Source organism: Prionailurus bengalensis, chromosome A2 (assembly GCF_016509475.1).
Source record: "Prionailurus bengalensis isolate Pbe53 chromosome A2, Fcat_Pben_1.1_paternal_pri, whole genome shotgun sequence".
Taxonomy (NCBI): Eukaryota; Metazoa; Chordata; class Mammalia; order Carnivora; family Felidae; genus Prionailurus; species Prionailurus bengalensis.
In genome coordinates this window covers 32,194,646-32,209,963 of record NC_057348.1, presented here as the reverse complement: position 1 = coordinate 32,209,963, position 15,318 = coordinate 32,194,646, and the positions used below count along the sequence as shown (strand labels likewise).

The 15,318-nt window shown below is 44.9% G+C and overlaps 1 protein-coding gene across 3 annotated transcripts in view; it reads left to right on the top strand.

The window, feature by feature from the left end:
• Window positions 1–3,814, top strand: part of ADAMTS9 (ADAM metallopeptidase with thrombospondin type 1 motif 9) — a 162,229-nt gene extending 158,415 nt beyond the window's left edge. For 2 of the 3 annotated variants that reach the window (XM_043587867.1, XM_043587868.1), the window contains 2 exons: window positions 359–453; window positions 2,314–3,814. In XM_043587867.1, the coding sequence (XP_043443802.1) occupies window positions 359–448 (90 nt within the window). In that variant the 3' untranslated portion in view covers window positions 449–453; window positions 2,314–3,814. The remainder of the gene's footprint in view (window positions 1–358; window positions 454–2,313) is intronic. The other variant, XM_043587869.1, reaches the window with a different exon arrangement.
• The last annotated feature ends 11,504 nt before the right edge of the window (window positions 3,815–15,318 follow it).

Sequence of the window (15,318 nt, the reverse complement as noted above, 5' to 3'; positions counted from 1 at the left end):
TGAATGAACATGGCTGTGTTCCAATAAAACTTTATTATGGATACGGAGCCTTGAATTTCGTATAATTTTCAAATGTCAGGAGATTCGGTTCTTGGTTTGCTGCTTCTCGCCGTTGAAAAAATGTCAGCGCTCTTCTTGATCGATGATTGACGAGCCACACAGAAACAGGTGGCAAGCTGGATTGGACCCACAGACCATAGTTTGTCAGCCTCCGCTTTAGACCGTGTGGGGACGTTGGGGTCTGCTTCTATTCACAAGGCCTACCTCCCGTGCATGCAAGAAAGATGTCCAAAAAGCCAGCGCAAGCCTTGGAAACACTAGTCGGGCAGGGAGTCTGAGAGCATGCGTTTTCTTGCAGGACGGTACCCGAGTCATGGGAAAATGCGGTGGCTACTGTGGGAAATGTACTCCGTCCTCTGGCACTGGCCTGGAGGTTCGAATTTTATAGTTAAGGTAAGTAGGTCCCACGTTTCTCTCTCTCTCTCTCTCTCTCTCTCTCTCTTATTTTGTAAACTCACGATTAGCAAATGTAGCCAAGTCATTTGCCCCCGGAAAGGTGACTGTTAAGCATCTTGAAACTGACTGGCTGTTCTAACTTTTTCTTTCCTGTTCATCTGCCCTGTTCATCTGTTCTCCGCCCTTGGATAGGAGGTCCCTAGGCTTTCTGCGTCAGATTCCTCTGCAGTTTTTCTTTAAAAACTTAGCCGGGCTCCATCTCTAGAGGTCCTGAGGTCTCTGGCGCATCTAAGAATCTGTATTTTTGATACAGGGAATTCTGATTCAAGTGACTTACGGATTAACTTTTGAGATACTGCCCGAGAGTACTGCATTAATAATATTCGTGACATTCATTGAGCTGTGACTGTGCCAGGCACCAGGCTGAACACTTTGCTGGCATTATTTCATTGAACCTCATAGTAAAGCCACGAGAGGGGCCACTTACCCTCATTACACAGATAGAAGCTCAGGCCCACATAATTAAGTAGCTTGCTTACGATCACAATAGATTCCTTCGGAGGAACCCATCAGTGTCCTACACCAAAGCCAGTGCTCTCAATTAATGCTCTGTTCCACACGCTTGTGACTCAGCGTGTCATCCAAGGACTGGCATGATCAGCATCACCTGGGAACTTGCTGGAATGCAAAATCTCAGGCCTTCCCTGGACTTACAAAGCCAGAATCTGTATTTTGACAAATCCACAAGAGAGTCATGCGCGTGAAGGTTTGAGAATTCCTGGTCTCACTACATTATGCTGGCAAGTGCTCCCTCTGCTGGGCAGAGGAATGAATCGGTCACTCATTTTCTGGTCCCCGCGCCTTCAGCTACAAGGTATGAGTTCAGCCAACTCATGTGACCCTTCTACAACTTATTTCAAGCTTTCAGCAGTCCACTCTCCTGGAGGGCTCTTCAAGATCCTGACACAGGAGTACCTACTTGACATTTGTGTATCAGTGTTTCAGTTTAATTGAAATCCGTAGTCAAAACTATGATCTTCAGTTAGGATTGTTTTTATTGCAAGAGGCAACAGGAAAAAAAGGAACTTATCATCTTAAAGAACTGAGAAATCCAAGCAGTGGGCTAGCTGCAGGCATAGCTGGATCCAGAGGCTCAAACGGAGTCATCAGGACTCATTTGTTCTCCCATCAGCCAACAAGGCTCGCTTCATTCTCAGGCAGACCATTTCCCCAACACCATGAGCTGCCCCCAAAAAAACGCTCACATCCAGCATTCATTCTGCACAAGAACTCAGGTTCTTGTTTGCCACGTGGGCACTTCTGAACCAATCGCCACGTCCAGGAGACAATGTCCTGAACTCATGTACCCACCTGGAGTTGGGTGATTGACAGCTTCCTTTAGAAGAGGAAAGAGGCGTTTGTTATCAGGAAAGATGAGATGGGATGGAGACAGGCAAAGTCAGCAGGTGCCACTAGAGATTCCCATTTTAAATGTATTTTACATATTTGATATCTAGTAAAATAGTATTGTGTGTGTTTATGTGTAGTAAAATTTGAGTGAGTGTATATTATAATATTTACATGTATGTCTAGGAAAAAGACTAGAAGGAACGGTGCCAGTATTTGAAAAGCATTATCTCACGTGGGGGATTTCAGGCTAGGAGTTTATTTTATTCTATATACTCCCCTGAAACGTCCATGTTCCTATAGCAGACATACATCACTTTTAAAATCCAGAGAAGTTAACAAATGTCATTTTTTAAATTCTGTACGTAAAAATCTTTGGCTTATCTACTCTTGACTTACCGCAGTTGATACAGGAGATTTACTTTTCTTATTTGGTTTGTTTATTTCCAGGTGCTCTGAAAAGGAAGCCATTATGGGATGGATGAAGGATAGTAATGCAATACCTCCACCTTAAATTTGTGTGCGTGTGGGCGTGTGAGGACTTGTATGAGTGTGTGTGTGTGTGTGTGTGTACATATGCACATATATACATATATATACACACACACACATATATATCTGTATATATGTGTGTGTGTGTATATATATGTGGAATATCCTAATGATGTAAAGTTTAATATTTATGTTTGAAATTATTTATTGTGATGTAATATTTTTGTACGTAAAATGATTCTATTATGACTGCTTTTTGCATTATGTTGTCCCCTGCAGTCAAATCACTGCATTTTACGTACTCTACATTATATGTAGTACTATGACAAAAGTGATCCTTCATTATCACGGTACACTATTGTTTACTTCCTATCTGTAAATATTTTATTGTGACCTTTACGAAATTGTAATTTGTCTTTTTAAAACAACCTAGCTGCCATCAAGGTGCTACAGAGTCGTGTGAGTGTATTTTGGCATTTCTAGGAAAGTATCCGCCAACAAGTAATTTAGCGATGTCACAGATTGTACCAGCCATTAGTTATGTTAACTATTCAGTTTCATGTGATCTCTGGGAAAAAAAAAAATTGCTGCCTTGGTGCTATATAATGTATATATTTAAGTGATCACCAGACTCAGAAATGTAAACACGTTTAATAAAAGGGAGGCAGAGAAGGACAGAATGCGACGGACAGAATCACTTGGAAAAGCAAGACCACTTGTTCTTATTTTTGGACACGCTTGTTTTGGAAGAGGATTGGACTCTGTTCTTTTTGTTACTGTTATTAATACTTTGCTTCAGTTCATGGTGCCTAGATCTCTCTGAAGTCAAATGGAGGAGACCCCAAAGCCACTGCATTACAGAGTGATACTCGACATTTTGCCGAGACGTTCTAAAATGGTGTCCCCGTTTATCAGCTGCAAGACAGAGGATGCTCAGGATGGGGTGACCTTCAGCACCCCCAGCACACCCGGGGAAGTTCAAAACCAGTCCCTCATCATCAGGACTGCCTTCTGCCTAAACGCATTGACTGGTGACCTGACTTTTCTTCAGGCCATGAGCCTGAGACCCTGCCAGTTCATGGCTGCTGCAGTAATTAGCATTTGTGAGAAGAGAAGACGTAAACCGTGGAGTGGAAGACACCTGAGTCTTTCCAATCTTCCATGAACCCACTCTTTGTTACTTATGTCCAAAATGGAAGTCCTGAAGTCAGTGTCTCTCAGCCCTTCCAACCTGATTGAAGGGGAGTCATTGCCAATGACCCGTGGCAGACCTTCAGTGTTTGAAATCCTGCCCGCGTCCAAAACCCAAAGAGATTAGCAAGAACCTGGGAGTATCCTCCAACCCCAAACTCCAGAGTGCTCCATAAGAAGTTATACTCAGTGTATGAATAAGTGTTATTCTCCTTTATTAATACATTGTGAAAATATACTATGAATAAATAACATGACCACATCCAAACATTTGTGTTCGTTTGTGGACTCTTGATTCAACTAGGAATGAAAATATATCTGTTTTTTTTTTTTTTTAAGGTTGCCGGATTGAGAAGAAATGCACATTTTCTTAATCCCATCCATTACAGTTGCCATTCCAGAGGTCGATAAGGGACAGGGTCTGTCCCTCAGGTCTGCGTTTTCACCCTTCAAATCACTCGTCTCTTCTGAAAGAGTCTGTGTGATGGGGAACAGATGAACAAACAAAACAGGAGATTTCAGTGGGTTTAGGGGCTTGATTGTTGGTTTTATATAGCAGTAGTTTCTACTCTATGGACTTAATGGTGTCCAGGGATATGAGAGCTTTCCAAAGAAGTCTAATAAACAGCAAATAGTAGCTCGCCAGCCCCTCTGCGTAATTGGTTGAGCTCATCCTGACAACCACCAAGTAGATGTTCACGTACAGCAAGTAAGTAGCCGTCCCCAAAAGAACCCTGTTTGGCTCTGATGGGGTTACACGTCCACTTCTGGACCAGTCATATTGTTGAGGGAGCTGACATCCTGTACCACCTAGGGCCGGGTGATTGACAGCTTCAGCTGGAAAGGATGGTTCCTGGAGGGAAAGGTTTGTTTTCAGAAAAAGGTAGGTAAAATTAAGACAGACAAAAGCCAAAGGAATCCACTCCAGAGTCCCTGTGTGTGTGTGTGTGTGTGTGTGTGTGTGTGTGTTTGCGTGCACGGGCAAACTCAAATCCCATAGCTCATACCAGCCACAGTCCCACCCCTTATCATCCCTAAGCATCATCTAAGACTTGTGTTCTAGGCCTTTCTCTGACATATATTAACTGTCTGATCCTGAGCCTTAGTTTCTTCATTTGTACAATGAGGCTATTGTTAGTCCTACCACTTACTTGTGAGATGGTTTTCTGAAGACCCTGTCAGCCCTGCATCAGTGGTGGCAAACTAGCTGCCCTCAGACTCTGCATCAGCAAGCTTAAACTGATTTACAACAGTGAGACACGAGCTGTTTCAGTTAGGAACTGCGTTCCGCTGCTAATTTCAGAGCCCTGACAGCAATGGCTTACAACATTACAGAGTGTATTTCAGGGGCGCCGGGGTGGCTCTGTCGGTTAAGCGTCCGACTTCAGCTCAGGTCGTGATCTCGCAGTGCATGAGTTCGAGCCCCACGTCAGGCTCTGTGCTGACAGCTCAGAGCCTGGAGCCTGTTTCAGATTCTGTGTCTCCCTCTCTCTGAGCCTCCCCCGTTCATGCTCTGTCTCTCTCTGTCTCAAAAATAAATGAAGTTTAAAAAAAAAAGAAATAAAAATTTAAAAAAGGTGTTCCAGAAACCGCGTTTAACAAATTCCCCTTTAGCTCCTCAGCCAGAAATTAGTCACGTGGCTGCAGCCAGGCTGCAGGAGCAGTGGGGGAAAAGGGTTGCTTCTCAGAGCACATTGCCAAACTGAATAAAAGGAGGGATCTGTTCCTCCAAAAGAGCGCAAAATGAGTCTGAGAGAGGCAACTAAAAGTCTGTGACAGGTTCAAGTGGAGAGAGATTCGAGGGAGTGGTTTAGAAGCAGTTATCACCAAGGAAGCAAGAGATGATAGAATCTGGGCTAAAGCTGCGATCATCATAATAGTAGAAAATTACAGCGTGATCTAGGTGGTGAGATTGACAGGAGCTGACAGTGGATAGACTGAGGGTGGACTGTGGGAGAGAAGGCACTGGTAAGGGTTCAGAGGCGAGGTTTCGTTTGCTTGCAAATACAGCCAGGGTGATACAAGGCTGAATGTGTAGATGGCTGAATGGACAGATACGATCCTTTAGAGTCTGTTAATCTTTTACATTTTTATAGCACTATACAAATTAAATATTGTCTTTCTATTCTTTCGTTTATTTATCTAAGTAATATTTATTGCATACATGCGAATTTCCAGGCGTGTTCTGGGCTCTAGGGGTGCACATGCGAATTTCCAGGCATGTTCTAGGCTCTAGGGTACAGGCTAGAGGCTGTATTGGTCCACGAGGGGGCGCCATAACACAATACCGCAGAGCGTGTGGCTTATCCAATGGAAATTATTCTCACCGTTCTGGAGGCTAGAAGGCCAAGCTCCACATGTCTCACCTGGGTGAGACCTCTCTTCCTAGCTCATAGACATCCCTTTTCTTACTGTGTCCTCACATGGGTTTTCCTTGGTGTGAGGACTGAGAGAGAAAGAGAGATCGCGATCTTTGGGGTCTCTGTTTCTCCTGATGAGGACATCAGTCTGATTGGATAGGTCCCCACCCTTATGACCTCATTTATCTTTGATTACCCCCTTACAGGTCATGTCTCCAAACACAGCCGCATTAGGACTTCAACCTATGAATTTTGGGGAGACACGTATCAGTTCCTAACAGAGGCTATAAGGAAGAGATCGCAAGTTAAGACGGATATTTATTGCTCTCTCTGCACCATGCAGAGGTCAGATCCGGTTGGGGAGTCTGTTCTGTATGTCATCGGAGGACTTGGGCTCCTTCTGTTTTGCATCTTAGCCATTCTCGCAGGTGTTGTTCTGAAGTGACTTGTCCTCACCGCATCTGAGTTTAGCCTGCAGGAAGGGGGCAGTCATTTCCAGGCAAGATCTGGAAGTTAAAGGACTTTAATTCACCACCTACTGGCAATTGCTTCGATGCACTGCCTTGTCTAGCTGCAAGGGAGGCTGAGAATCGTGCTCTCTAGTGGGTCAACCGCACACCCAGCAAATGCCACGTGGAGGTGGGGGTTCTGTCACTAAAAGGATGAAGGGAAGGGTGGCTGATGGGCAAAATGGCAGCTTCCGCCAGCCGCAGTGAAAAAAAACCTGCCCTTCGGAGCTTGCATTATAGTGGGGACAGATGGAGAAGAAAATAAGCAAAGACACGACCAAAGCACTCCACAGTCGTTTTCCGGTGGTAAATCTGACCCTGTTTTCCCCAATGGCCATCCAGATATTGTCGTGCCACACCACATCACTCCCTCAGCATCGAGAGCCTCGTAGCCAGAGCTTTCACACCTGCTGCTGTCCCCTTTGCCTTTGTGCATCCAGTTTTCTGTCTCTTCTGATACAAAAGTAACAAATAGCAAGTGAAACCTAGTGTGTGGGATGGTGAGAGGGAACAAAGGGAGAAATAAAGCTAAGAAGATGAACAGGCACTGCCCTGTGTCCTGAGGGGAGGGTCTTGGTATTTTACATTTACTTTATTTATGTATTTATTTTTGAGAGAGAGAGAGAGAGAGAGCACACGCAGGAGAGGGGCAGGGACAGAATCCAAAGGAGGCTTCATGGGCTAAAGGCACTAAGCTGTCAGCACGGAGCACAGCTCAGGGCTCGAACCCATGAGCCATGAGCTCATGTCCTAAGCCAAAGTCAGAGGCTTAACTGACTAAGCCACCCGGGTGCCTGAGTGTGTTGCTGTTTTAAATAAAGTGGTCAGAAATTCCTTCTTGATTAACTTCTGCAGCTACAAACAAAGCTGTTGGTACCACAGCCGACCGACCCAGCAGGTGCGGGGCAACTCTACCTGTCACCAACAGATGGGGGAGAGGTCTCCAGGCTAGGTCATTGCGCTGGGAAGCCTTCAATGTTTTCTGCTGAGTTTAGAGGTGATTTTGCTGGAAGGCCATAAGACCCGCAGAGCCCCTAACCCTGCAAAGATTTTGCTACTCCCCTCAAATAGGTACCTCAAAATTAAAGATAACTCAGACCATCAATTTAGTTTTTCTCATGAAGGCTATCTTTTAAAAAAAACCAAATAATGGTTTTTTTTTTTCCTAAGAAATTTGAAGACCAGTTTTTCTGTAGCCCTAATTACGTGTTTTGTGGTCAGTAGGTGATCCAGCTAGTTTTACAGCATTATTAGTCACAATGATATTCTATCAGTTCAAAGGAGCAAATATTCAAAGCGCTTATAAGAGAGGCATCCAGCTACAGTGGGGAAGAAGATAAAATTCAACTTTGCATAGACATATTCACATCACTATGTGGCTGGTATTATGGCACTTTGGTAGGACTTAGGAACAAATATGGCTCACACATTGTTGGTATGCGTATCACAGAGTAGTCGAACATGGCATTTATGTGTAGAAAAGACAACTAAGAGTCAATTTATTACATTTACAAGTGCAAAAACCTAGTTCTTAAGCTTTGGAGTTCAGCTTAGAAATTCTATTATTTTACGTATCCGTCTAGTTTTTAGCAATTACTTTTTAAAAACTTAAATAATGTTGGCTTCATCTTCAGTCAATTAAAAGCCTTCAAATACTTTCTACGGTATTTATACGTTTCATGAAATTTGTCTTAAGTTCTTCAATTATCTGACTAAAGCAAACCTTTCTGAGTACTTAAATATGCAAACATATAATATAAATATTACATAAATCAGTGGCATTGAGTTCTCTTAGGGTTGTCTGGAGACTCAGTCAATCAAGTGCCAACTTCAGCTCAGGCCGTGATCTCACAGGTGAGTTCGAGCCCCACGTCGGGCTTTGTGCTGACAGCTCAGAGCCTGGAGCCTGTTTCGGATTCTGTGTCTCCCTCTCTCTCTGCTCCTCCCCTGCTCACTCTCTCTCTCTCTCAGAAATAAACATTAATAAAAAATTTTTTTTATAAAGTTCTTTTAAATATCCCCGAATAGAAAATTAATCCAGGGGGCGCCTGGGTGGCTCAGTTGGTTAAGCGTCCGACTTCTGCTCAGGTCATGATCTCATGGTCCGTGGGTTCGAGCCCCGTGTCAGGCTCTGTGCTGACAGCCCAGAGCCTGGAACCTGCTTCGGATTCTGTGTCTCCCTTTCTCTCTGACCCTCCCCCGTTCATGCTCTGTCTCTGTCTCAAAAATAAATAAACATTAAAAAAAATTTAAAAAAAAAAGAAAATTAATCCAGGATGGCTGTAATGTAAAATTACTAATTTAAATCAAGTACTCAATGGCATGTTTTAAATTGGCATTATAAGCTACCATGCTCGAGGTTCAAATGTGTAAAATCATGGCAATTATAGAAGCTATTTAATTTTTTTTTTAATTTTTTTTTAACTTTTTTTTAAAATTTATTTTTGAGACAGAGAGAGACAGAGCATGAACGGGGGAGGGGCAGAGAGAGAGGGAGACACAGAATCGGAAACAGGCTCCAGGCTCCGAGCCATCAGCCCAGAGCCCGACGCGGGGCTCGAACTCACAGACCGCGAGATCGTGACCTGAGCTGAAGTTGGACGCTTAACCGACTGCGCCACCCAGGCGCCCCAGAAGCTATTAAATGTTTACAAATTCCTAACACAAAAATCTTAACACAATGGTTCTGATTCCCTTAAGCATTTTTATATCTTAAGTCCGACTGTTAGCATGAATAAAAGCTGTGCCTCCTACACCGTGTTATAGACCCTGGGATTCCCATTGGCAGATCAGGAGCAGGAGACAATCAGCATGGTTCTTCTCACTCCACCTAGGGAAACCTTCTGTATCTAGTTATTTCCTGTTGCTGCTGTAACAGATTTCCTCAGGCCAGGTTTAGAACAATACACATTTATTATCTGGAGCTCTGGAGGTAAGACATCTAAAGTGGGTCAGTAGGGCTGTGTTCCCTCTGGAGGTTCTAGGGGAGAATCCATTTCCTTGCTTTTCCAGCTTCCAGAGGCCACCTATGTCCCTTGGCTCCTGGCCCCTCCCTCCATCTCTGAAGCCCGCAGTGGTAGCATGAAAAGTAGCATCTTCAGGGCGCCTGGGTGGCTCAGTCAGTTAAGTGTCTGACTCTTGATTTTAGCTCAGGTCATGATCCCAGGGTCATGAGATCGAACCCCACATTGGGCTCTGCACTGACGGTGCAGAGCCTGATTAGGATTCTCTCTCTCTCTGCCCCTCCCCCCTCAAAATAAATAAACTTAAAAAAAAAATGAAAAGTAGCATTTCCAAATTTCTCCCTATGACCTCTGCTTCCATCATTACCACAGCCTTTTCTAACTTTGACTCTCTTGCTTCCTTCTTGATGGCATTGGGCCCACCAGATAAGCCAGGGTATTTTCCTTATCTTGAGATCCTCAACTTAATCGTATCTGCAAAGCCCATGTGATATGTAAGGTAATCCCCCGTGAGATGTTTGGAGATTGGGACGTGGTCATCTTTGGGGGTCATGGTTCTGTCTGTTATACCTTCTCCATGCATTTCAGGACCAGAGGTTTTGGTCCAGTGTTGACTTGATCGTCCAAATGCCAAATGGGCCACACTGGCCTTTGTGTCAATGACCCTTAATTTAAAGACAGGACTGTTCCCATAGCCCATGTTCCTGGATTTGAATTCTCCATGTTCTGCCTAATTTTTTCCACTCACATTCCAAAGTCTGCAACAAATGGCTTGGTTGGATTTTGCACACAGCTCTTATATATAGATACCTTTCTGTCTTGGTCCAAAGGCTTTTGAACTCGACAGGAATTCTGTGTTTTCACATGTACTTCCTGGGACACAGAATTCCTATGATACAGAGGTGATAGCATACTGACTTCTGGTTTCTCTTATACTTGGATATCTCTGAACCTCCCTAGAGAATCAAAGGTCCCCCCCTTTATGATGGCTTTTTAGGACTTACAATGATATGTACAGAAATCTAGGGGCGCCTGGGTGGCTTAGTCGTTTAAGTGTCTGGCTCAGTTTCAGCTCACGTCATGATCTCATGGTTCGTGGGATCCGGCCCCGTGTTGGGCTCCACACTAACAGTGCCAAGCCTGCTGGGGATTCTCTCTCTCCATCCCTCTCTGCCCCTCTCCCACTTGCATGCTCTCTCTCTCTCCCTCTCACTCGCTCTAAATAAATAAATAAATAAATAAACTTCAAAAAAGAAAAAGAAAAGAAAACCACAAGGGAGTCTGCAAGTCTCCCTTGCAGACTGCCTTGCAGACTCCAAAGCTGACATTCAGTGTGCCTTGATCCACCTGCCCCTGTCTCTCTCTCTCTCTCTCTCTCTCTCTCTCTCTCTGACCAGGAGGGGGACTCTCTTTTGGAGTTTCCTTCTTCCCACACAGCCTGAGCCTCTCCGGGCAGCATCCGTTTCCCACACTCCCCCAACTCCAGCACTTAACGTCTGCCTATTGTCGTCTATGGTCAGTACCTACAGGCTCTAGAACAAGTGGGATGGCTTGCTTGGTTCCTCCACTCCCAGCTGGGTAACCTTGGACGTGTTGCCTCCACTACCCAGCCTCACTTTCCTCTTCGTGTCGTGAGGGATAATAGTGGCTCCCGTGTTATTTGGTTGCCGAGAGGGTTCAATGTGCTAATACATTTAAAGCATTTAGAACATTACCTGGCATGGAGTAACGGCTCGGTGTCTCTTAGCTATTAGAAAATATATGTAAAACATTAATAAAGGCTATGTACAATCTATACGTTAATTTGGGAAGGGCTACTGTGGAGAAGGTACAAAGGTATTGACTCAACTTTTCGCCTCAATTCCATGTCCTATAGGTTGGAAAACTAGGTTTTTGTGTATGTCCCCTTGTGTATTCCATTTGCTCACAAAATCCTACAGTTCTTTGCTTCCTTTTCCAAAACGTAGGAAGAAGGAATTCTAGACTCTAGACTGCCTTCACACTGCAACATCAGCTCCTTCCTGGGTCTCCAGCCTCCAGTCTGCTTGCCAAATTTTGGACTTGCCAGCCTACACAATCGCGTAAGCCATCAAGACAAATCTCTCTTTAGATCGTATAATAGCATATGTTGTCTATCTCTATACATACTTTTGTTTTTGTTTTTTAAAATGTTTATATATTTATTTTGAGAGAGAGAGAGAGCACGCTAGTGGAGGGTCAGAGGGAGAGAAAGAGAGAGAGAGAGGGAGAGAGAGAGAGAGAGAGAGAGAGAGAATCCCAAGCAGGCTTCATGCTCAGCACAGAGCCTGATGTGCGGCTCGATCCCACCACCCTGTGATCATGACCTGAGCCGAAATCAAAGTCAGATGGTTAATGGACTGAGGCACCCAGGTGCCCCTCTGTATATTCTGTACAGATATCTATATCTGGTTGATATCTCCTATTGGTTCTCTTTTTTCTGGAGACTATTATACTGTATGACAGGCTGGAGCTGCTCTGTTGCCCATCTTCAGAGGGTCCCGTTCACCCTGAGCCCTGTGCTTTGCATGTGTCCTTTCATGGAAACCTCATGACTGCCCTCTGGGGGAACCACTGTTTTTATTCCCATTTTAAAGCTGAGGACATGGAAGGTTGAGTCTGACAGCCTGACTCCCAGGGTCTGAAGCACTTGGGGCAGGCGGGATCCAAAGCCAACATCTCCTCCCTCCTGAACCACTGAGTTTCCACACAAGGAAAATTTCGAACCTTGCTGCACATGAACAAGCAGAGAAAGAAAGAAAATGGTCCCCCCCCCCCCCCCACCGGAACACTTCCTGTGAGTGTTCGACTGTCCTGAACAAGACACAACAGTGAAGAGTCACAGGGCCCCTGAGAAGTCAGGATGAAGTCAGTTTCCAGTTAATTAGTAAGACTTTCCTCCTCTTCCATTTCTCTTTGTGGCTCACCTTTTCATACGACTGAGAAGCCCTTAAAGATGGCGGCCTCGGCATCCTATCCAGCTTGCTGCCTGACCAGCAGCCCGGTTCCAACAGGGAAAGGTTGGGAGAGAAACGCTGGGCTCATTTGCATTCCCTCGACACAGTGACACAGTGTCTGAAATAAAACCTCTTTGTCTGGGGCAAGAGCCAAGCTCTTCCCTCGACAGCTGTCTGGTGCAGAGACCTGTGGCTTTTAAGAGGCCCAGTGTTGTCTGAAGTGAGGTTTATTTTCCATCTCTGCCCAGGTATTAGACCAGTTAGGAGCTCAAGTGTTAAAAACAATTGCTTGGCCAGTTTGGGCTAACCCCAGGGTTCGCAAATCCATGCTTCTTGCACAATTTACAAAATATTTTCTTTGTAGTTGTCTTTGAAGCCCAAGTGGGACTAATGGCTTTAACTACCAGCCTACATGTTTCAAAGCGATTTCCACATCAGGAAGCCATTGTCGGCTTCCCCAAACACTTAATTGGTATAGGATGTGAGCCGTTCTGAAAGGGCAAGCTTCTGTTCCCGTCCCGATCTGCTGCCCAGATAGGAGCAGGTTTTCAGCAGCAATTTCCACCTCTGCCTCCTTGTGTGTGCTAAATCATTTATGGCTCCATTTTTCTATGGAATAAAAGGTTTCCCTGGTAATGAACATGCCTTCTAGTCATCGCCAGCGTCTAAGAAATAGACTTGGCTCCGCGGTCACAGAGACCAAAGTGCTCTGCGTTGGCGCGAGGTCCCAGAGGAAGGGCGTCAAAACCGTCTTGGCGAGCGTGTGGCGGTGAAGAGTACAGTCTCTCAAATCTGGACAACTCGCATACTTTTCTAGACCTCCGCTTCCTCGTTTGTAAGTCGTTTGTAAGTCGGGGCAATCGTGGCATTGATCTCATGCCAGTGTGGCACATCCAACACATCACCCCAAAACTTTGCAACATAAAACAGTGCACACGTTTATCTCACAGTAGTGTCTGCGGATCAGCGACCCAGGTAGGACTTAGCTGGGTCTGAGACCCCTTCCGAGTGTCCTACAGGCTCCACTCAAGACGTTGGCAGGGGCTAAAGTCAGTTCTAGGTTGACTAGGGGGCATCCGCTTCCAAGTTCATGCCCACGGTTGTTGGCAGGATTCAGTTCCCAGGAGGCTGGTGACCAGATGCTACCCTCAGTTCTTGCCAGTGGATCTCTCCGTAGATCCAGAGTGGATCTCTGATCGGAGTGAACAAGCAGAAAGAGCCAGAAAGAGAGTGCCGGCAAGGTGGATGTCATAGTCCCTTATAACCTAATCTAGGAGGAGGGATCCTATCCCTTTGGCTGGATTCTATTCACAAGAAGCAAGTCCTTAGCTAATTTCAAACATCATGAGCTTTTACTCCTAGATTCTTCTAAAAAAGAGACATTCTCCTCCTTAACCACAATGCCTTATGACCTCTAAAGTAATTAAAATGATTCCTTTATTTATTGTATTTTTAAAGTTTATTTATTTGTTTATTTTGAGAGAGAGCGAGAGAGAACAAGTGAGGGCGGGAGCATGGGAGGGACAGAGAGAGAGAGAGAGAGAGAGAGAGAGAGAGAGAGAGAAACCCATGCAGGCTCCACACCGTCAGCGCAGAATCCGACTCGGGGCTGACACTCACAAACCGTGAGATCGTGACCCGAGCCGAAATCAAGAATCAAGTGCTTGACTGATTGAGCCCCCCAGGTGCCCCGAAAATAATTCCTTACATCACCTAAGTTCCTGTTCCTATCTTAAAATGTTTTCAGTTATCCCTGCAATGTCCCTTATGCATAGTTTATTGGAACGACGATCCATTAACATCCACCCACTGCATAAATTTGACTGTGATATCTTTTAACTCTCTTTCAATCTCCAACATCCTCCTCCCCTTTTTCGTGCCATCGATTGGTTGCAAAGAAGGGAGGCCAATGGTTCCACCAGCTGGATTTATCTGAGTGCTTCCTTGTGATGTCCTTGAACTTGTTCGTTTATCTGCTGTATGTTTATGTTCCTATAAACTAGATGTTAGATTTAAAGAATTATATTCAGCAAACTATTTCATCAGTGACAGAGTGCCATCCAATTTCTATTTTACTAGGAGGCACGCAATGGCTGCTTCTGCCACTACTAATGATTTTAGGATTAATCAGAGTGGTGTTTTTTAGCATGTTTTTGTCACTCCTTTGCCTAAAGCCCTGGAAGGGCAACCCATTCATTACGCTTAAGATAAATCCAGGCCCCCTACCGTAACCTGGCTCTGGGCTAATTCTTCTTCCCCTGTTTGTCACTATACCTCCACTGCAGTGAGTTCCCTTACCTCACACTTGCCAAGATGTTTCTCAATTTAGGACCTTTGCACTCCCCGCTTGGGACACTCTTCCCCTAGAGCTTTGCATGGCTGGTTACTTCTCACCCCTTCTCAACAGCCCTCCTTCCCAAACCACTCTCTAATCCATAGCCCTGTTTTATTTTCTTTTGCTATTTATCACAATTTCACCTTTTTTTTTTTTTTTTTTTTTGCTCGCGTTATTTCCGTATGTGTTTCTGGGTTTATTGTCTGACTTCCCATACTGGAATAGAAACACCTCACAGTCAGAGACCAAGTCCTGGTTACTTACTACTGCACCCCCACCCCTTGGCAGAGTGCCAAGCACCTAGTCAATGCCCCATCAACTGAGCAAATAGATCAATCTTACCAGGCGGTTTGTGTTAAGATACATAACCTCTAAGACACCGCTCTGCTGAGAGTAAAAATAGCCCCGTCCCTATCTGTACTTCTGCAACTCAGGGGTTTGGTTTTGGGGCATATAATGCTTTCCCACCACAGACCATTGCTACTCTTCAATGCGCGCAGCACAGACCAGAAGTCTTGGCATTACCTGCAACCCCGTTAAAAAGTCAGAATCTTTCAGCCCCAGCGCAAACCTACTCAATCAGAAGCAGTATTTAACCAGATGCCCAGGTGGTGAGTGCATTTTAAAATC